We start from the raw sequence: 22,257 nt of genomic DNA on the forward strand, positions 1-22,257 counted from the left end.
AAGAATGGTAAGCATAAAATGACCGTTTATCCCATTTTGTGTTACGACTCTCTCGGAGGACCCAGGGTGGTCGCCAGTAGGGCTCAGGGGTTTTTCTTTCCTGGAAAAGCAAAGAAGTCTACAGACTCCTTTCTAACAGCTTTGCGACCTACCTTTTTGACTGTCTTCAGTAGAGCAAATCTCCCTCTTGAGAAAAGGTTAGGGTTTAGGAAAAGCGAAATTAGAACCCATACAGTCTGTAACAGTGAAGTTGTAAAAGTGCACTATCAGACACATATCGTGGTTCGAGAAGGAGCCAGGAGACCTGATTCCTAGTAGAAGTTTCTTTTATTACTAAATCTCCTATCCACACATTTCCTGACTTGGTCATTCAAAACAGAAGTGCCGGTGCTCTGTGAGCCTGAAATTGCCACTCAGTCAGGCATGAGTGAGGCTGTCAGGAATGCCACTGGCTTTTACACTAAGGGCAGCATTGCGGTGTCACAGGGATCCCACAAGCTGCAGCCACCTGCGTCCCTGCAGTGCTGTCCAGACTTGCGTTTCACATTCTCAGGTGTGTCCTGCATCAGAGGACAGGTGTGACTGGGAGCCAAGGGGCTGTCAGACCCTAGAAACTTGAGCACCTGTCTCTCCCTCATATTCTTCAGGGTTTGACTTAAGAAACCAAAGCAGAGTCCTGTCCAGATGTGATTTCGTCTGGTTTCTCCTCCAGAGGTTCCCTGGGGGAGCTCTCAGCAGGGGGCCTTTCCTTCTTTCACTTTTTGTCTTGCTGAGGTTCCATCCTGGGCCTTTCTCACCAGGCCTGCCAGGCTAGTCACTGGCCGTGGTGCTGTCCATGCCTTGCCCCTCCAGCCCGAGGACCTGCCCCACCCTATCCTGCTGGGCCTCTTCTTCTGAAGGGGCAGATGTCTCAAAGGCACCTCTTTCTTTCCCTTACCTGTTAGATCCCTGCCTCACCCCTGACCTGCCCACACCACAGCCCCCAGCCCCTCCCATGCCCTCTGCCGTTTCTGCACCTTCTTTCTAGTCTGTTGAAATTCCCTTGTTCTTTCAAGCCCAACGTCTCTGAATATTCTCTGGTGAAGATGCTGAAATCCAGCTTGAAATCTCTGTTATCACATCTAGCCTTTATGAACATGTATCAGCTGTGCCCGATGCTTTTGCTTACGGTGATTTAGAGGCTCTGTCACTGACAGATGGCAGAGAAACACAACCATACTAAATCTATGGGATGTAGCAAAAGCCATTCTTAGAAGGAAGTTCATAGCAGCACAGGCCTTCCTCAGAAAGCAAGAGAAATCCCACATAAACAAGCCAACCTGCCACCTAAAATAATTAGAAAAAAGAACAAACAAACCTAAAGTCAGCAGAAGGAAGCAAATAATAAAGATCAGAAAAGAAATACATAAATAGAGCTATAGAAAAAAATCGGTAAAACCGAAAGCTGGTTCTTTGAAAGGGTAAACAAAGTTAACAAACCTTTAGCCAGGCTCACCAAGAAGAAAGAGGACCCAAATAAAATAAGAAATGAAAGAGAAGAAATAACAACCAATGCTACCAAAATACAAAAAAAAAAAACCCAAAAAACTGTAAGAGAGTACTATGACCAATTATATGCCAACAAATTGGACACCTAGATGAAATGGACAAGTTTCTAGAAACATACAGCCCACCAAAACTGCATAAAGAATAAATAGATAATTTGAACAGGCTGATCACTAGAGGGGAAATAGAATCTATAATTTGAAAAACTCCCGGCAAAGAAAAGTCCAGGATCAGATGGCTTCAATGAGGAATTCTACCAAACACACAAAAAAGAACTTAAACCAGTCCTTCTCAAACGCTTCCAAAAGCTTGAAGAGGAGGTAACACTCCTCAAGTCCTTCTGTGACGTTTCTGTCGCCCCACCAAAACTGGACAAAGATGCTGCCAAAACGACAGTTACAGGCCAATGCTTTTGATGGCTCCAAATGCAGAAATTTTCAAATCAAATCCAACAACACATAGAAAAAGATCATACACCGTGATCAAGTTGGAGTCATCCCAAGGTTACAAGGATGGTTCAACCTACACAAATGAATCAATGCGATGCATCACATCAACAGAAGAAAAGACAGAAACTATGTGATCATCTCAACAGATGCAGAAAAAGCATGGATACAACTTAACAGCCATTCATGATAAAAACTCTTACTAAATCTAGTATAGAGGGAATATATCTTATCTAATAAAAGCTATTTTGACAACGCACAGCCAACATAATACTCAATGTGAAAAGTTGAAAGCCTTCCCACTAAATTCAGGAACAAGGCAAGGGTGTCTGCTGTTGCCACTTGTTTTTTTTTAAAACAGTGTGTTAACTTTAATCGGTGGGTAATCTTTTTTTTTTTTTTTTTGTCTTCTTAGAGCCACATCCTCGGCATATCAAGGTTCCCAGGCTAGGGGTTGATCGCAGCTATAGCCACTGGTCTGTGCCACCTACTGTGCCATCTGCGACCTACACCATAGCCACCTACTGTGCCATCTGTGCCATCTGTGACCTACACCATAGCTCACAGCAACGCCGGGTCCTAAAACCACTGAGCAAGACCAGGGATTGAACCTGCATCCTCATGGATACTAGTCAACATCGTTTTGGAAGTGGTAGGCCGGCAATCAGAGAAGAGAAAGAAATGCAGAATCCAAACTGGAAAGGAAGAAGTAAAATATCACTGTTTGCAGATGACATGGTACTCTACCTAGAGAATCCCAAAGATGCTACCAAAACACTGTTAGAGCTCATCAGTGGATTTGGTAAAGTTGCAGGATACAATATTTAAACACAGAAATCAACTGCATTTCTATATACTAACAACAAAAGATCAGAAAGGGAAATTAGGGAAACAATTCCATTTACTGTTGCATCAAAAAGAATAAGATACCTGGGAATAAACCTACCTAAAGAGACAAAAGACCTGTACTGAAAACTATAAGACGCTGATGAAAGCAATCAAAGATGACACAAACAGATGGAAAGACATCCCATGCTCTTGGATGGGAAGAGTCAATATTATCAAAATGACTACACTACCCAAGGCAATCTACAGATTCAATGCAATCCCTATCAAAGTACCAATGGCATTTTTCACAGAACTAGAACAAAGTATTTTAAATTTTTTTTGGAAACTCAAAAGACCCCAAGTGGCCAAAGCAATCCTGAGAAAGAAAAATGGAGCTGGAGGAATCAGGCTCCCTGGCTTCAGACTATAAAAGCTACAGTCACCATAACCGTATGGTCCTTTCACAAAAACATATAGATCAGTGGAACAGGATAGAAAAAGCCCAGAATTAAACCCATGCACCTACGGTCAACTAATCTATGACAAAGGAGGCAAGAATATATAGTGGAGAAAAGACAGTCCCTTTGATAAGCGGTGCTGGGAAAACTGTACAGCTCCATGTAAAAGAATGAAATTAGAACACACTCTAACACCATGCACAAAAATAAACTCAAAATGGATTGAAGACCTAAATATCAGACTGGATACTATAAAACTCTTAGAGGAAAACTTATAGGCCAAACACTCTCTGACATAAACCACAGCAATATCTTCTCAGCTCCACCTCCTAGAGTCATGACAATAAAAACAAAAATAAACAAATGGGACCTGATTACACTTAAAAGTTTTTGCACAGCAAAGGAAACCCTAAACAAAATGAAAAGACAACCCACAGAATGGGAGAATATATTTGCAAATAAAATGACTGACAAGAGACTAATCTAACAAAATATATAAACACCTCCTGGAGCTCAATATAAAAAGAAACAACCCTATCGAAAAATGGGCAGAAGATCCAAACAGACGTTTCTCCAAAGAAGACATACAGATGGTGAAAAAAACACATGAAAAGATGTGCACCATCACTCATTACCAGAGAGATGCAAATCAAAACCACTCGGAGGTACCACCTTTACCAGCCAGAACGGCCATCATCAAAAAGTCTGCAAACAATAAGTGCTGGAGAGGGTGTGGAGAAAAGGGAACCCTCTGGCACTGTTGGTGGGAATGTAAATTGGTGCAAGCATTATAGAAATTCCTCAAAACACTAAAACTAGAATTACCATGTGATCCAGCAATCCCACTTCTGGGCATCTATCAGGAGAAAACCATGACTCAAAAAGATACATGTACCCCAGTGTTCATTGCAGCCCTATGTACAGTAGCCCACACATGGAAGCAACAGAGGAGTGGATAAAGACGTGGTCCATATACACAGTGAAACAGTAGTCAGCCATTAAAATGAAAGAAATAGTGGCATTTACAGCAATATGAATGGACCAGAAATTATACTAAGTGAAGTTAGTGAGAGACAAACATCATAAGCTACCCCTTATATGTGGAATCTAAAAAAAAGGATACAAATGAACATATTTACAGAACAGAAGCAGACTCACAGACTTCGAAAAACTTTCGGTTTCCAGAGGGGACGGGTTGCGGGGAAGGGATGGACTGGGGTTTGGGGATGGAAGTGGGGTCTAAAATTAGGTTGTGACGATGGTTGTACAACTGTAACTCTAATAAACTTCCTTGAATTAAAAAAAGGTATCCAAATGGGAAACGTAAAATTGTCACTGCATGCAGATGACATGATACTATATAAAACCCTAAAGACTCCACACAAAAGCTAGAAAGATAAATGAATTTGGCAGGGGAGCAGGATACAAGATTAACATACATCTGTGGCATTTCTCTACACAAATAATGAAATAGCAAATGGGAAAATTTTTGTAAAGTCCCTTTTAAAGTTGCAGGCTCCACACCCAGGTTAACCTGCATCTTTGGAATATTCACACACATCGCATCTTCTGTGATTTTTAAAATGTGTTGTTTAAATGGTCTCATTTTATAGTCCGGATATTTTAGCTGCTTCAGATGTTTCTTTGGAAAAAGATGGAGTGTGATGATTAGTTAGAACCCTGAGCGCTCTCGCCCTGGTGCGGCGGGGGCGGCGTCATCTCCGGAGCGCTGGGATGCCCGTTCAGTCCGCAGCCGACAGAGGGGTGAAGGATCCCGCACTGCCGCAGCCGCCGTTCAAGTCACACCTGCGGCTCAGAGCCGATCCCAGGCCTGGGAACTGCACGTGCCATGGAGCAGCCGGAAAAGAAGAAAGAACCTCTCAGGGGGTAGGGGAAGCGGGTCAACGGGTCCAGACATCCGGTTTTACAATGCAAGTCCTGGTGAGGGCGGGCACAGGGGACTGTGGTTGGTTGGTGACCCCGTGCCGTGTGGTGGAAAGTTGCAGAGAGAGTAGATCTTAAAAGTCCTCATCACGAGAAAAAAAAATGCTTTATAAGCACGTGGTGACCATTTCGTAACGCACGCAAACACCGACCATCGTGCGGGACACCTGCAGCTGTCACCGGGTTAGGTGCCGGTAACACGCAGGCCCTTTCGCAGAAGAGAGAAGAGAACTCGACCAGAAGCCCGGAACACAGACCCCTGGCGGGTGGAGGCCGTCGGTGGGGAGCCGTCGACGGTGGCGAGCAGAGGCGCTGACCCCCAGCCCCGGGCGTGTCCGGCCCCTGACCCGAGAGCCTCTTCGCCGCTCTTGGTCCTGTTAGGGGCTGACGCACGAGGAGACCCTCGGGCCGGGGCCGGCTCAGAGGTGGCCCTGAATGACGTTTGCTGCTCTGGGCGCAGGGACAAGGCGAAGGAGAACAGCAGAAGTCAGACGCTTCAAGGGGGAGCCCTGTTCAGCTCCGTAGTTACTGGTGAATGTGCTTTTCCTTGTTGTCTCCATGGAAGTTCTTTGTGGTCCCTGAGCCGATGTCCCCTGTGCTGGTGTCCGGGAACTGAGAGGAGACACCCCACAGGAGGGTCTTACGTCGGGGAGCAACTATCGTCTCCCTTCCTGGGCAGCTCTGTCCTCCCGCCCTGCCCGGGAGCTTGGGCGGCTCTGCGCACGGTGTCCTCCGGGGGCCCTCCCCGGCCCCGGGCGCCAGTAGCATCCTCATCGGCTGCCCCCAGGCCGCCAGGTTGCTGCCCAGCAGACCGCTCCTCCGTCTCTGCCAGGTCTGCCTCTGGTGCAGCCGTGTGGGCGATTGCGGTCGAGGGCACACGTGGCCTCGTCCTCCAGGTCACTAGTGATGGCCAGGGTGGCCTTCAGAGACGGGCGCCCCCTGCCCTCCCGCCCAGGCTCTGTCAGGACACCCGAACGCTGTGGTGACCAGCTCCCCACAGCAGCCGTGGGGGTGCCAGCACTCCCGCGGAGCGGAGAGCATGCCCTCCTGATGGTCACATGCCTGCAGAGCCGGTGGTGTGGCGGACGCTCTGCCACTGGGTGACAGCGTGCTGTGCGGGAGAGGGGTGGGCGGCACTGCCCGGCCTGCCGTCTCCAGCCTCGAGTTTCCCTGTGACCCCAGTCCTGTGACCCCGAGTCCCGTCCCCCCCCCCCCCGACGCGTGCTGCGTGTGTGTTTCCCCAGCTCTTTCAGGAGTCCCGTCTCTGCCTTTTCTACAGGGGGCGGTTTTCCTCTTTGCTCTGTGGCTGCCTTTCCTGTCATGGGCATGGAGGGCCATCCCCTGTGGTGTTTGCTGGCAGGACAGGCCCACCCCTGAGGACCCAGCGCCCCCTTCCCACTCAGGCTGAACTGCTAACAAGGAGCACCGTTTCGTGACCAGAAAGAAGCTCTTTGTTCTGTCTTCACGTCTGCCCTCCGCCCTTGCCCGTGTCCCTCACCGCCACACAGCAGCCCCGCCAGGAGGCCACAAAGAAATCCTTAGCCGCAGACCCCCCAAGTTTCCCCCATTTCACATGAGATCGGCGGCTGACAACGGCCCATCTGCCTCGTCCCTCAGAGGCCGAGGCTCAACAGCAAGGGGCAGGAGGAGGGAAGGGGCCTGCTGGCCAGAGAGCAGAGCCCATCTAGCACCCACCAGTCCCACTGCTGGGGGAGGACTGGGCCGTGGACCCAGTCCCCGTGTTGGCAGAAACCTTGGGGAGTGAGAGGAGGGGCTGGCGTCTGGGCGCAGGTCACAGCCAGGGCATCTGCTCCCGCACTCTTGGCTTAAGCAGCCTTGTTCCATTCGTGACACTAGATGCCTGCTCAGGCCGTCCCTGTCCTAGTGCTGCAGGCAGAGCTGTACCTGGCAGGAGCTGGGAACATCCTCAAAGAGTGGTGGCCGTGAGTGGACAGCCAGCAGAGTGGAGCTTGTCCAGAACAGCCCTCATTTTTGGCAAAGGTTTTTGCTCCCTGGCATGAGTATCTGGCCTTTGCAGGGCTCCCGGGCACTCAGTGGCCTGCTGCCCCCATCTCCGTAGCAACAGCCCACCTCGGCCCCTTCCTTTTGCATTTGTGCCCTCTTCCCTCAGCTCTGCCCCTGCCCATGCAGCCTTCCCTGCCTATCTGGCCTCTTGCTCTATTGCTTCTGCATCTGCAGCCAATTGCCAATATCAAGACTCCACAGTCAGCCAGCCGGTCCCTGAGCACAGGCTTCTTCTTCAGTTCACTTGCGTGCTCGCACCCACCTGCTTTTAGTTCGATGCAGCGGGCGGGGCCTCCTGACCCAGCGGGCTAGGAAAAGCCGTCCTCCAGCGTTGGTAGTTCCTGCGAGCATCACGCCTAAACCTGCTGCAGGTGCGGTGTGGACGTTCGAGGGTGTTTTCTAACTGTATTCTTAAGGCTCTCCCACCCTCCGTAGCATAATGCTGCCTGGGTCCTGGAAGAGTTTTAGTCCGTTTATTTCTGTCTTAATGCGGCCAGTAATTTATTTTTGAAGGATGGCATAATTAAGCCAGTTGGCAAAAAGGCGCACCTCAGAGATACTGTGAGTTTGGTTCCAGACCACTCCAGTAAAAAGCAAATATCATAATAAGCAAATCACACTAATTTTTCGGTTTCCCAGTATCACTAACCTAGAGTTGATTAATTGTGAAAAAACAGAAAGCACTTACTTTCATTTTAAAATATTTTGTTGCTAAACAATTCCAGCCATCATCTGAGCCTTCAGGTGACGTAGTGACTTGTTTTGCGGTGGACGGTCTCGCCTTGACCCGAACGGCTGCTGGCTGAGCAGGGGAGCAGCTGTCATGGGCCGCGGTAGCCACGGCAAATTTCTTAAAATGAGGCACCGGTGACGTTTGCCACATTAATGGACTCTTCTTTTCATGAGTGGTTTTTCTGCAGCCCACAAGCCTGTTCGATAGTATTTCACCCACAGCAGAACTTCTGTCAAAATTTGAGCCCGTCCTTTCCAGTCTTGCCGCTGTTTTATGCACCAAGCTGGTGTGCGGTTGCTCTAACCCTTCCTTGTCATTCCAGCGGTCTGCCCAGCGTCCGCCCTGGGAGTAGCTCCCATCTCAGGAACCCTTTCGTTGCTCGTCTGTTCAAGTTGTATCATGAGGTTGGAACCATTTCGTCCCATCTTCAGGCTTCGCGTCTCCTCCTACTTCTGCTGTGTTTCCGTGACATCGGCAGTTGCTTCCTCCATGGAAGTCTGGAACCCCTCGAAGTCATCCGTGAGGGTTGGGATCCACTTCTTCCAAACTCCTGTTAGTGTTGATATGTTGACCTCTTCCTGTGAATCACAAATGTTCCTAATGGCATCTAGAATGGTAAATCCTTTCCAGAAAGCTGTCAGTTGTCTTTGCCCACGTCCGTCAGAGGAATTAACTGTCCATAGCAGCTATATAGCCCTATGAGATGCTTTTTTAAATAACGATCGAAAATCCAGTTTACTCCCTGATCCATGGACTGTAGAACAGATACTGGGCTCGCAGGCATGGAGGCAACTTTCATCTCCTTGTTCTTCTCCAGCGAGCTCTTGGAAGACCGGGTGCCTTGTCAGGGAGCAGTAGTATTTTGAAAGGAATCGTTTTTTCCGAGCACCAGGTCTCAACAGCAGGTGGAACATACTCCGTAAACCATTTTGTACACAGATATGCCGTCATCCGGGCTTCGTGGCCCCAGTCATCGGGCACAGGCAGCGCGGCTTGAGGGTCCTTCTGGGCCCTGGGGTTGCCGGAATGGGAAACGAGCATTGGCCTTGGTTGCATGAGCCCCTAGCAAGAGAGTCAGCCTGCCCTCCCAAGCCAGGCATTGACTTCTCCTCACCGGCTGTAAAAGTCCTAGATGACATTTCTTCTAGGGAAGCCCTTCCATCTGCGTTGAAAGTGTGTCGTTCAGTGTAGCCACCTTCAGGGACGACCGTCGCTAGATCTTCTAGATGCCTCGTGGCCGCTTCTGCAGCAGCACTTACTGCTTCGCTTGGCACGTTCATGTTACGGAAACAGCTTCTTCCTTAAACCTCATGAACCAACCTCTGCCAGCCTCAGAGCTGCTTCTGCAGCTTCCTCCCCTCTCAGCCTTCGCAGACTGGACACATAGGGCCTTACTCGGGATTAGCTTTTCGCTTAAGGGAGTTGTTGTGGTTGCTTTGATCTTCTAAGCAGACAGTAAAACATTCTCCATATCAGCAGTAAAGCGTGTTGCTTCCTCCTCATTTGCGTGTTCACTTTTAATTTCCTTCGAGAACTTTTCCTTAGCATCTACAACTTGGCTAACTCTCTGGTGCCACAGACCTAGCTTTCAGCTTATCTCGGCTTTCCACATGCCTTCCCTAGCAAGCTTAGTCATTTCCAGCTTTTTATGTAAAGTGAGAAATGTGTGACCTTTACTTGAGAAGAATGTCACTTGAACACGAAGGTGACTGCAGGGTCATCAACCGGCTTAATTTCAGTACCGTTGTGTCTCAGGGGCAGGAAGAGGAGGAGCAACGGCCAGTCCGTGGAGCGGTCCGCACACAGCACCTGCCGATCGAGCTCATCATCCTACATGGGCAGCTTCGTGGCACCCAAGACAGTTACAATAGTGACTTCAGAGGTCACTGCCAAGAGATCACCATAACACGTGCATGTAGGAGTTACGAAAAACTGGAAGCGTTGCAAGAATCACTACCAAAATGTGACAGAGACGTGAAGTGACCAAATGCTGTTGGGAAAATGGCCGCAATAGTCTCGCTTGAGGCAGGGTTGCTGCACACCGTCAATTTGAAAAAACGCAGCATCTGCGGAGGGCAGTAAAGCCAAATGCAGCCAGAGGGGGTGCTGTGTTCCGAGGCTTTAAGTAGTGTGAGAGGCGCTGGTTTTCTTGGATAGCCCCATCTCCTGCTGTCAGCATCAGGGCCTTCCCACAGCATCGGCCCAGTGGGCATGAAATGCTCCCGCGTTGCTCCACGAGTCCTTCCACCTCCAAGGATCTCCTCAGCCACTTCTGTCTGCAGCAGCACGAGACCCCACACCAAAGCCCACATGGCTGCAAGACGGCCTTTCCCTAAAAGTGAAAGCTTTTCAGCTGCTGAGTGCTCGGAGCTTTTGCAGGGAGCCCTGGATCCGAGGCCTGCCCCCCAGGACCCTGCCCACCCTGCAGTCCCACCAGCCCCCCTCTGTCGGCACCTTGTCTTGCTGACACTGCCCCGGACCCTCTCTGGGTGACCCGAGCAGAGGCTGCAGAGGAGCCCCACCAAGCCGTGACTCTCAGGGTCCTTCCCTGATGAGTTTTGGGCACATCTGTGCTGACACGGAGTGGGTCACGGTGGTGAGCGTGCCAACCCCCTGCGCCCTCCAGTCCACCCCCGGCCGGCGCCCTCCTGGCTGTCCTGTCAAACGTTCCAGCAGGTTCGCCCTCACACCGTTTCCTCGCAGTAAAAATTGCCTGTAGATGAGTGACCAGCATCACAGTCTCAGAGTAATGTGGCAGAGATGCAAAGCCGTCCTGGGGACCAAAAATAGAGTGACACGGCTGGGAGGGACTGGCACCACTGCTCTCCAGAGAAAATCACCAGAGCATAGTTTTTAAGTTAAAAGAGCTTTTCTTTTTTTGGCCACGCCCACAGTGTGCGGAAGTTCCTGAGACAGGGATCAAGCCTGCGCCACAACAGTAACCCGAGCCGTGGCAATGAAATGCCAGGTCCTTGATGCGCCGAGCCACACGGGAACTCCCAAGGGCTTCTTTTCTGAGAGGAGCTTTTGCTGCCTGAACTGGCCAGCCCGCTCCTTCCTGGGCTCCAGTGTAGGAGGCAGATTCTGTCCTGTCGCATCTGAGGCCCTGGCCGTGGTCTCCAGCAGCCGGGCTGTGAGTGCTCCAGGACCGGGTGGCAGCAGCTCTGTCAGGAGAGCTCTGACCTCTTAGGCTTCCCTTTTTCTGCAAGTGCTGCCCTGACCCCTCACCACTGAAACCGTGGAACATCACTTCCTGCCAGAGTGCACCTGCGCCCTGCTGGCGCCGCCTTTGCTCTGATTTCTAGATCGTCTTGCCTTAGAGGATGCCCACGGCAGAACCCGCGTCCTCATCAGACTGCCAGGCATTGACCGAGTGCTGAGCATGGAGGAAGGGACCCTCCGGGCGGAAAGCAGTGACCCCTTCCCTTTGTCTCTGCAGAGTCCGTCTGGTAGAAAGAGGATCGCCTCACAGCCTGCCCCTGATGGAATCAGGAAAGGTAGGCGCTGAAGGAAAGCGACGCCCTTTCGGAGCAGCACGAGTCTCCGGGGGTGGGCGTGCAGCGTGTAACCCAGGGTGGACTGTTTCTCCAAAAGCTCCTTGGCTGTTATGTGGCAGGGCTGGTTTGGGCCCCGAGCCCAGAAATTCAGAAGGGCAGTGTCTTCAGTGAATTAGCTGGGCTTTTTCCTGCGTGTAAAAGAAACCGCCAGGGGACCCGGGACCCTCGGCCTCGTTCTGCGCTGCCCGGCCTCCTTTCCCAAGGGCACCTCAGGGTCTAAAGCGGCTTTTTCCGCTCCGGCTGCCTCGGAAGCTCTGACAGCCCTGGGCCGGCGGGAAGCCGGCGCGTTGCTTGCTTCGGCCGTGGCAGACCCCTCGTTCCTGGCACGCGGGTTGGTTGTTCACAGGACTGGCGTGCAAGTCAGATCCCTTCCCTACTGGCCGTGATTCTGCAAGCACCCGCACGGTCGGTGTCCCCGTGACCCCGCGCGGGCCGTCAGGTGGGTGCTCCCTGCCCTCCCCGCGGGGCGCAGCCCGTCCGCCCGAGGGGGCCGAGGCATCCCGTCAGGGGCCCCGCCAAGGGGCCCCAGCGAGCCGAGCCGCGGTGGATCGCGCTCTGAGCTCCAGACTCAGCTCGTGCTTCCTCGTGTGCTCTCGGTGGAGGAATCGAGGGCACGTCTAAGGAGATGCCCTGTGTGGGCCCGGCGCCAGAGCCGGCGCCTGCCCGCAGGAGGAGTGGGGCCAGCGCGGGGCTTGCTACGTCGTGTCATTTATCACGTTTGGCTCGGGTTCTCAACGTCAGGATCGCGTGAACACAGGCTCTGTCATGGTGATAGTTACAGTTAAACCTAAGTGTCTGCTGTGAGCACATCATGCTGAGGTGTGTGATTTTGATTGCAAGCCGTCCGCTTTCTAAACCCTTTCAGACAGGAGACCCGGCAGGCGAGAGCGAGGCTGATAGGGGAGCACCTGCCTGTCTGTCCACTGACGAGACTGCTCTTGTTCACACAGATCCTTCCGGGGGTTCGGATCATAATCGCCAACCCAGAAACGAAAGGACCCTTGGGAGACTCGCACCTGGGTGAGGTGAGTTCCAGGCGACTCACGCCTGGGGCGCGGGGTGTGCAGGGACGTTCAGGGTTCCGGGGTGGGGTTTCCTTAAGGGACTATGAGAGATCCCCCGCCAGGTGTGAGAAAGTGAAAGCAGAATGTGTGTGGCCCCGTCGCCTGCCTTCCTCTCAGCTCCTGGTCATTTCCCACGTGCCTGCCTTCTGGCGACGCAGCCTTGACAGGAACAGGACGGAACGCACAGGCGAGTGGAGGGAAACCCAGAGTCGTAGCCGCAGCTGGAGCAGTAGCAGGAGGGTTGGGGCGCAGCAGTGGTTGGTCAGGAAGTCACCTGCTCCTCCGCCACCCTGCCCCACCCCGCCCTGCCCAGGGCAGCTGTGGCTCCTGCGGCCCGACCCTGCTCGCCGCCAGGGGTGTCAGCCTCCGCCCTCCCCGGTCCTCGCGGGATTCACTCCTCCCATCTGCCTTCCTCCGTTTTCTGCCCCGAGGACGATCAGTGGGCCCTCCTGGCCACAGGGACCTTCTTGCCTTGCCGCCCGCTGTGTGGTCCGCTTGCCCCTCACTCAGACCTATTCCAACCGCACACAGAATGCTGCTGTGGCTGTCGCGTGCCTGGAACGCCAGCCCCACCGCCTCCTGGTGTGGCCCCTGGAAGGTGTGAAAAGTGGTGAGGACAAGAGTCTCAACCCTCTTCCTTCTTGGGCTGTTTTGGCCCCTCCTCCACACTGTGTGAAGCAGAGTGATAGAATTCTCTACACTCGTAATTTAGGGCTTCCCTAGGGAGCTCCCCTCGTGGCTCAGCAGTTAATGAACCCAGCTGACATCTGTGAGGTTGTAGGTTTGATCCCTGGCCTGGCTCGGTGGGTTAAGGAAGGTGTTGCCGATGCGGCTCGGATCTCACGTTGCCGTGGCTGTGGTGTAGGCCGGCGCTACAACTCTGATTGGACCCCCAGCGTGGGAGCCTCCATGTGCCCTAGGTGCAGCCCTAAAAAGACAAAAAAAAAAAAAAAAAAAAAAAAAGGAATTTCCTTTAAATACATCCGTAGGAAAAAACTGGGGATGTGGCGCCTGCCGCCTCCGGCTCCTGGGAGAACTTGTTGGGGGGTGGGGGGGTCTGACTCCGACCTGAGAGCTGTGTTATCGTGTGAGACCCCGTGCTCTCCTCCTCTGTCGGCTCCGCAGCAGGTGTGGTCTAGACCCCGAGCCCTCTGGGTCTCAGGTTTTTGCACGTGGTGGCGCCTCTGCCTGGTCCAGGCCAGCTCAGCCCACTCACAGGCCCAGGGCTGCTCCATAGGCCTCTCTCCCCGTTTTCCCAGGTACCACATCAGGCATCTTTGTTCCCCATTTGTTGATGTTATAATGACTTTCTCTCCTAGAGTTTGTTTTGCTTTGTATTATTATAGTATATTCCCAAAAGTATGCAAACTAAGTGAAAAGGGAAAATAAATCAGAAAACTTTTTATTGTTTTCCAGATCCCCTTTTAGAAACAACCAGTATATTTAAATAAATATAAGGAAACTCATACAGCTCTGTTCATTTGGTGTGTTTGTTTTAAAAGCCCTCAATCCACCTAATTATTAGAATTTTCATTAGGCAAAGGCTTTTGTTTTTGCTCAGCCATGAGCTTGCTGTCCTGCCTTTGTTTCAGTAAACTTGGCAGCATCTGCGTCTCCCCAGAAGCCTGAACCGTCTTGCTTTTGCAGCCCAAGGGCAGTTTCGACCATGTGGAGTAGAATCTGTTGAAATGGAAACTGCTTCTGCTCTGGAGATGTCTCCAGTTCACCTGTCCAGGTGTGTTTTGCTTCCTAACAGATCTGGGTTCACAGCGCCCACAACGCCAGCGGTTATTTCACCATTTACGGAGATGAGTCCCTCCAGTCGGATCACTTCAGCTCGAGATTAAGTTTTGGAGACACACAGACAGTCTGGGCTCGGACGGGCTACTTGGGGTTCCTGCGGAGAACTGAACTCACTGACGCAAATGGAGGTGAGAGCCCAGGCGCCAGGTCCCCAGACCCTGGACACTGTCTGGGGTGTGCGGCCCCAGGCCCGGGAGGATGTGTGCCCGCGGGCTTGCTGTGGGCCTGCCTGGAGACAGCCGAGAGGGAGGGAGCCAGCTCAGGGTGAGCACGGCCCGGGCCCGTGCCCGGAGCCAGGAGCGCATTTGAAACTGGGGGTGGGGGTGGGGTGGGTGCGGTGCTAGTCCCGCTGCCTCTGCCCTGGCCCTCAGCAGGCTGGCGCCCGAGGGGAGCAGCAGCTCAGAGGGACTGGCGCCTGGCGGGCTGTTACGCAGAACCTGCCTTCTCCTCAAGTCTTGACTGATTCTGGAAGCCTCCTGCAGGGGCAGGATTTGGGGTATTTCGCAGGGATGGGGCCTGAGGTGTCTGGGTGACATCCTGCCAGACCCCGGGAGATGAGTGTCTAAAAGTCTGCCAGGTGCCCTCACCCACCGCCTGGCGGAGCTGCGCTAACCTGGCCAAACCAGCATGGATTCAGGGAGAAAATACAAACATATTCTGGCCTTGCATTTTCAGTTTGGGAAACTCGTGGACTGTTTTCTCTGGGGTGCCGTCTCGAGATCCTGGAAGAACCAGGGTTGGCGATACTCAGACCTCCCGGGAGGCGGGGCAGGTGCCGGCCGGCAGAGCTGGGGGGCGGGGGGGCCCGCACGGCAGCCACGGTCAGACCAGCACGTGACTGCTCCATCTCCTCTGACTTAACCGGGAAAGGGTCTCGTTTCCGGCATTTGACGTCAGTCGTCTCTCTCAGCCTCACCCCGATCCTGCCCTGAAGACCAAAGACGTCTTGGTTGTGAGGGAAGGGGGCGGACTGCAGTTGGCACAGCCCAGGGCTACCCTACCGCGGGGCGTGAACTTCACTTACGTGGGCTAAGGAGCTGTGTCTCCGCGCGCCTTCTCCTGTGCTCCGAGGTCTTTTCCCGCTTGGACAGGCGGTCGCGAAGCACGAGACCCCTGCGATGGCTGAGGGCTGGGGGGCAGGGGGACGCCGGTGCAGCCAGCACAGCAGAGGCAGCACCTTCGCTGCCCCCGCCCCCCGCGCCTCAGGCTGCAGAGGTTCCTGGTGGAGAGGCGAGGGCACCCTTAGCTCAGCCAGCCTGACTCTGCATCTCTTTCACCTGCAGGGGTAGCACTAAGCTGTTTTATTTTTAAGTGGCTTGCCGTGAAGCTCACGCGGTTTCCGTTCCGTACAGAGCGCCACGACGCCCTCTACGTGGTGGGGGCCCTGGACGAGGCCATGGAGCTGCGAGGCATGAGGTACCACCCAATAGACATCGAGACCTCGGTCATCAGAGCACACAAGAGCGTCACGGAGTGGTGAGGACGGCCGGGCGCCCGGGGCGGGGGGCGCAGAGCCGGGCTGTCCTGAGCGTGGCGGCCACTCGGCTGGGCGGGGCTGCCCGGAGGCCCCGTTGGCACTGATGGGTTTTCTGCTAAGAAAGTGTGACGGGAGTTCCCGTCGTGGCGCAGTGGTTAACGAATCCAACTGGGAACCATGAGGTTGCGGGTTTGATCCCTGTCCTGGCTCAGTGGGTTAAGGATCCGGCGTTGCTGTGAGCTGTGGTGTAGGTGCAGACGCGGTTTGGATCCCGCCTTGCTGTGGCTGTGGTGTAGGCCGGTGGCTACAGCTCCGATTAGACCCCTAGCCTGGGAACCTCCATGTGCCGCAGGAGCGGCCCTAGAAAAGGCAATAAGTCAAAAAAAAAAAAAAGAAAAAAAAAAGAGCAATGGAGGGAAGGGACTGCGCAGGTGCCTGGGCCTGTCTGAGTGGAGGTGGGAACCCAGTGCGCCCGTGGGAAGGCCTGAGGCTCCATGCGGGGCCAGGTTCACGGTGTCTCTGGGCTGTGGTGACCAGTCCCCCGTCCCAGCTGCCCTCAGGGCAGGGGCCTTGGCCTTCGATGCTGTGAGGGCTCCCTTTGCCTCTGCTTCATGGCCCCAGGAGGACAGGGAGGCCCCGGCTTGTTCCCTGGGCTTCTGCTCTCTTACCTTCCCTCCTCCTCACCTCTGGCTGCCCGGGCGCCCCCGCCAGGTCCTTGGTGCAGAGGGAGAAGGTGTGACTGTCCCCCAGAGCCTGGCCAGCCCCGTCCTGCCCTCCAGTGCCGCGGTGCCCGGAGAGCTCCCGCGTGGGCACCCAGGGGCCTGGCCTGGGATGGCGGCAGCAGTTCCGTGTTCCCTCAGGGGCACCGCTCGTCCCAGAGCCAAACCCTGCAGGAAGCCCGTCTCCGTGTGCGCACTGGCTGTGCTGAGCAAAACATGCGTCTTCTCACTGTTAGGAAACGATAGTGAATTTCCCCCAACACCCCCGCCTCACAGCGGAGCTGGAACCTTCTCTGTGTCTGTGAGAGAAAGCACATGCCAGCGGCCCGGCCTCCACGAGGCTCCCCAGCGGGGGCGATGAGGGTCAAGGGTCTTGGCGAGACGGCCACAGGGTCAGGAGAAGCGCTGGAGGCTCCCACAGACGGGCGGACAGCATCCCCTGGCAGCCTCCCCCGCTCCAGGACCACCCCACGGGTGAGGTGTCCTGTGCTGTCCTCGTCCTAAACTCAGGACGTTGGCCGGCCCGTGTCTGCAGCTTACCGCCCGGTGACCTGACCCCGGCATGGCTGGAGCACAGGGGCAGTGGGCCAGGGGCTGGCAGCTCCTCTCCACACATCTGTCATGGCCCTGGTGGCAGAGACACGTCAGGACAGCGCCAGCGCCCTTGGTGCCCCAGCGACCAGGCTGCAGGCCGGCCTAAGCCCAGGGGCTGGACGGATTCCGCCCGTAGGGGCCTGGGCAGTTCCCAGGACGGGGGCGGGGGGGTGCTGGGCGAGCAGCTGGGGGGGCCCCTGCAGGTCCCCCGGGTGGGGGAGGAGCGCCTCGCAGAGCAGGCAGCGGGGCCGTGGGGGCCGCGAGGAGCCCCGCGGACAAGCCCCGCCCTTCAGCGACGCCTCTCTTCCAGCGCCGTGTTCACCTGGACCAACCTGCTGGTGGTGGTGGTGGAGCTGGACGGGTCCGAGCAGGAAGCCCTGGACCTGGTGCCCCTGGTCACCAACGTGGTGCTGGAGGAGCACTACCTGGTGGTGGGCGTGGTGGTGGTGGTGGACATCGGCGTCATCCCCATCAACTCCCGGGGCGAGAAGCAGCGCATGCACCTGCGCGACGGCTTCCTGGCCGACCAGCTGGACCCCATCTACGTGGCCTACAACATGTAGGCCCGCGGGCGGCTCGGGCGGCCCAGAGATGCGACGTGTGCTCAGAAGGACTTTGCGTGCCTGCCTTCAGTTTGTCGGAAAAGCCCATTTCGAAAACTTCCTTTTCTTTCTTTTTTTTGAATTATTGGATAATAAGTGCTTTCTTCGTACATGTGGTATTTTGTTAAGCCAAAATAGCGATTAAAAGAAATATCTGCCCTCCAGGTGGGTTCTTTTAAGCAGTTTATGTAGTGTGACAAAGAATTGTTTTCTCTGTTTTAATGTGTCATGAAGTCCTAATGACATGGACCTGCTACTGATTTAAGCCATTGCTAGATCTCATCCTTTTAGGGACGTTTGCTGAGGTACGAGAAAACCTTCCAGTTAGATTTTAGCAGCTTTCTCTGTCAGAGTGTGCTGAAGAAACAGGCTCATACACGGCCTTTGAAGTTAGCATAGAACGAGAAGAAATTATAAATAAGGTGTATTTCGGCAATTACCTTGCAAATATCTTTGTACTAAACTAAAAAGATAAAATAAGTTAACTTCATATGTAATTATGTACAAAACGTTTAATTTATTTTGATCTCTTTAGAAGTATAACAGAGAAAACATTCAAGAATATTAAAGTCTTGTAATGTTTGCTAATATAAAAGTGTTGTATTATCTTGCGTGGATAGCATCACAACAACTATATATATATATGACATAGAAATTCACTAAGAACAAAGGAGATTTTAAAGTCGAAAACGCAGACCCTGTCACTTGCATGTCCCCTCCACTGCACTGCACATAAGAGACTCTCGCCCTCTTTGCTGACGCGAGCGCCCGGATCGCCAGCAGCCCCGTCTGTCTGATCGCTTCTTCCAGAACCGGAGACCGGCGAGCGAGGTTGGCGCCTCTCGGAGGTGGTGGATCGGGGCTCAGTGTGCACGCTTCCCTCTGCTCGGGGCCACCGCGCAGCCAGGCCTGGGGGGCAGGTGGCCGAAGAAGTCCTTGCAGTGTTTTCATCGTTTTTGTTCGCGTCACCTTCTCTGTCCCCGGTGTGGAAAGGCGTGTTGTTCTCTGGTCGTTTGCAGCAGGTCGTGTCAACTCCCTCGGACGGCTTTCACGGAAGACCCTCAGCAGGAGGTGGCCTCCCGGACGACAGAGCCCCGGCTGGAGCGGGAAGCCCCGGATACTGTCCCCGGCCTCCTGCCGCGACACACCTCCGATTTCCGCCTCTTGCTGCTGCTGCTGCTGCGCCGCCGCCGCCGCCCCCGCCGCCGCCTCACACGCCTTCCGATTTTCAGAGCTCCTCGCACACTCCTGGGTCACGTCAGCCCGTCTGTGTCCAGCCTAGAAGAGGTATTACCTTGTCCACGCGAGATTCACGTTGCACTGGCCCCGGTGTGGCCCTGCGGGGTCCTGAGGCTAGGTCTGCACGACGGAGATGGTTGCTGGAGAGACAGACCTTCCTGTGAGGTGGCCTTGTCTGCCGTTGCTCCGGGCTGGCAGTGAGGCCTTCGCATCGAGAGAGTTTGTGTGACTTCGGAGATCCAAGGCTAATTGCTGGTACAGTCTGAAGGGGTGTATTTTTTTAAGTTGTCTGCATGTGGGGTACGTTCTTCATCTCACAAGTCATTGATTTTTAAAATATTGTTTGACTTCACTGCTGTGTATGACTCTTCCTCTACACGCTTCAGATACACGTTGCTGCGGTCTTCTGCTTCCCGGGGGGTCCCCACCACTCACAGGAAAGACACTGTCCCACGCCCACCTTCTGTAAGGGGGGGTTAAGGTTTCGGGTCAGACTCACAACTGCAGGTGATCCGGAGGCCCACCGAGGTGGCGTGAGGTTGTTGGTGCCATTGCGAGGCCTCGGGGACGTCCTGTGTCAGCATCGAGGTCCAGGGGGCTCCGGGTTGGGATCCAGGTTCTGTGATGCAAGGAAAAGGAAAAGAGACAGTAGGTACCACCCGTTTAGCAATAAAGGAGGATCCTTCTGTACTAGAAACTGGATGTGTTAGGATGTAACCAGTGTCTGTCTTGTGACCTTGTGCTTTTGGAGTCAGACAGAACGTGTGGTCAGCTTGCACAAAGGAGGGTAGGCAGTGATCACTGAGGCTCAGACCAACCAGACAGGGCGGCTTCCTCATGGTGCTTGTTTATTATTATCTATTTAATCCTGCTTGACACTTTACCCAGGGAGACAGTCCCTGTTGCCAGTCGATGCTACAGCGTTATTCATAGAGTCGGTGACTGGTTAGAGAAATTCATGTGCTCAGCCAATCACGGTTTCAAACAAAATTTTTATGTGCAAAGGACGGCAACCTTCTCGTATGTTAAACCACCAGTAAGCTTTGTACATCTGTGATAACGCCTGTTTTATATTCAAATGAACAAATAAAAGCTTTTATTTTTGTTGCTCTGAAAATAGCCGTTTCTTAATTGGTCCCCTGGAGAAGTGGGGGAGCTTCTGTCCCAGGAAGGAAGCGGCTCCTACCAGGAGTGTATCCGACTCTGTTTACGTAATTTGTCGCTTTACTTATCAGTACAGATAATCATACTTTGAACAATGTTTAAATTTTGATGTGGGCATTTCTTGCTGAAAATTCCTATGGCAACAAATGTTTTGTGAAATGTTTTTTTTTTTAATTCTTTTAAATATATCTAAATATATTTGTTCACATTTTGCTCCAAGTGTACAGATTATTGGTAACTTTTAGGGACAAGGAGTGTGAGTCCTGTGTGCACCTACCCTTTGTTGCTCCTTGGCCAGAAGCCTTTATGTCAGGGTGAAGGGCTCGCTGACTCCCCAGCCCCAGCTGGCTTTCTTTTGTCTTGGCTGCACTGTTTGGAAGGCAGTACGGGTTCACTGACCTCCAGCTCGTGGTTATAAAAGTAATTTTTGTACACGTGAAAATCAGTAAAATTCAAATTCCGCACACGGATCACCAGGCCTGACCTGAGTGCCTCGGTGTCAGGGAGTTGTTGTCCCTGACGCCCTGGCTACGGTCCCACACTCACTGGGGTGAAAGCGGGCGGCTGGCGGGACTGAGTGCTTGGGCGGCGTGGAACACGGCCCACCCAGAGCCACCCTCTGCCCGCGGAGCTTTGGGCAGCGTGTGTGCCGTTCCTGCGGGGTTGCGGGGTTGCCGTGTCCTGCTCCCTCCAGCACGCAGCCGAGGTCTTGGGGCGCAGCCAGGAGTTTGGTGGCCTGGCTGGTTGATCACCCCGCATCTCACCGACCTCAGTGCCCCGGCTCAGCGGCCTGCCCACCTCGGGGGCGGTGGTGACCCTGCTTCGGAGGAGAGAAGGTCTGTTCCTTATCACCTTCCGGGACTCGCAGCCCCCACCTTCAGCGTTGTCTCAGCAGAACCCACACCTCTGGGCCCTACTGATGGGCCAGCCCTTTATTTTCGGGCTGGCGGGCGCGGTGGGTGCCAGGCGGGCATCACGGCCGCTGTGAGCAAGGTAACCCGGCGGCACGAGACCCACAGGGCACCTCAGCAAGAGAGTCGGCCCCGGGCGGTGCTCTCGCAGGGGCGGCCGGCCGTGGGAGGGTGCGCAGATCCGCGCCCCCTGGGCTCCTCCCTCCCTCCCACAGCCCGTGCCCGCCCCGCTCATCCCTGTCACCTCTGGCCCCTCGGAGGTGGGGTTCGAGTCAGGAAAGCGCCCTCCCCCCACTTCCTTCACTTCCCACCCTGTGTGGGGCCCACGGGAGGGTGGAGGGACGGGTGGCAAAGGCCTGGCCGTCCTGCAGGTGTGGCCTCTGCCCGCGGGGCACAGAGCAGGAAGCGCGGGTGAGTGGCCCGAGGGTGGGCGCTGTGCCCAGGGGGGCGGTCCGAGGGGGCGGCCCCGGAGGCAGAGATGGGCTCTGAGGGTGGCTGGTGTCAGGGGAACCAACAGGCGGTTACACCCGGACAGGTGAAGTCAAGCTGATTCTCCTGCCTCTTGGCGACAGCTCCAGTGAGGAAACGGGATGGTCGCCAGCCTGCTGAGGCAAGGTGACAGATGAGTCTGCAAAAGGCCTGATGGCTTCTGTCTGAATCATGCAGTTCAGGTGAGCGGGTGAGGATCTGGGCTCGTAGAACTTAACCTGGAACGTCATGTGATTTTACCACCACGAAATCATCTGTGGGTTTTCTCCCAACTGTTTAAAAGTAGAAATGCAGTTTTTTTGTTTTTTTCAGTTTTTTTGTCTTTTTGCCATTTCTAGGGCTGCCCCCGCGGCACACGGCGGTTCCCAGGCTAGGGGTCTCATTGGAGCTGTAGCTGCCGGCCTACGCCAGAGCCACAGCAATGCGGGATCCGATCCGCGTCTGCAACCTACACCACAGCTCATGGCAACGCCAGCTCCTTAACCCACTGAGCAAGGCCAGGGATCGAACCCACAACCTCATGGTTCCTCGTCGGATTCGTCAACCACTGCGCCATGACGGGAGCTCCAGAGATGCAGTTTTTAGCATGTGCGTCCCACAAAGACAGCAGCTGGGTTGGCCAGATTTGGGTGTGACTCCTGTTCTAAGACACACAAGTA

At 54.1% G+C, this 22,257-nt stretch overlaps 1 protein-coding gene across 8 annotated transcripts in view; it reads left to right on the top strand.

Moving 5' to 3' along the window:
* The window catches only part of DIP2C (disco interacting protein 2 homolog C), a 371,728-nt gene extending 351,577 nt beyond the window's left edge, over positions 1-20,151 (top strand). For 7 of the 8 annotated variants that reach the window (XM_021065075.1, XM_021065074.1, XM_021065077.1 and 4 more), the window contains 5 exons: positions 11,419-11,476; positions 12,487-12,561; positions 14,357-14,531; positions 15,756-15,879; positions 17,504-20,151. In XM_021065075.1, coding sequence (XP_020920734.1) covers positions 11,419-11,476; positions 12,487-12,561; positions 14,357-14,531; positions 15,756-15,879; positions 17,504-17,756 — 685 coding nt within the window. In that variant the 3' untranslated portion in view covers positions 17,757-20,151. The remainder of the gene's footprint in view (positions 1-11,418; positions 11,477-12,486; positions 12,562-14,356; positions 14,532-15,755; positions 15,880-17,503) is intronic. The other variant, XM_021065079.1, reaches the window with a different exon arrangement.

Source organism: Sus scrofa, chromosome 10 (genome assembly GCF_000003025.6).
Source record: "Sus scrofa isolate TJ Tabasco breed Duroc chromosome 10, Sscrofa11.1, whole genome shotgun sequence".
Taxonomy (NCBI): domain Eukaryota; kingdom Metazoa; phylum Chordata; class Mammalia; order Artiodactyla; family Suidae; genus Sus; species Sus scrofa.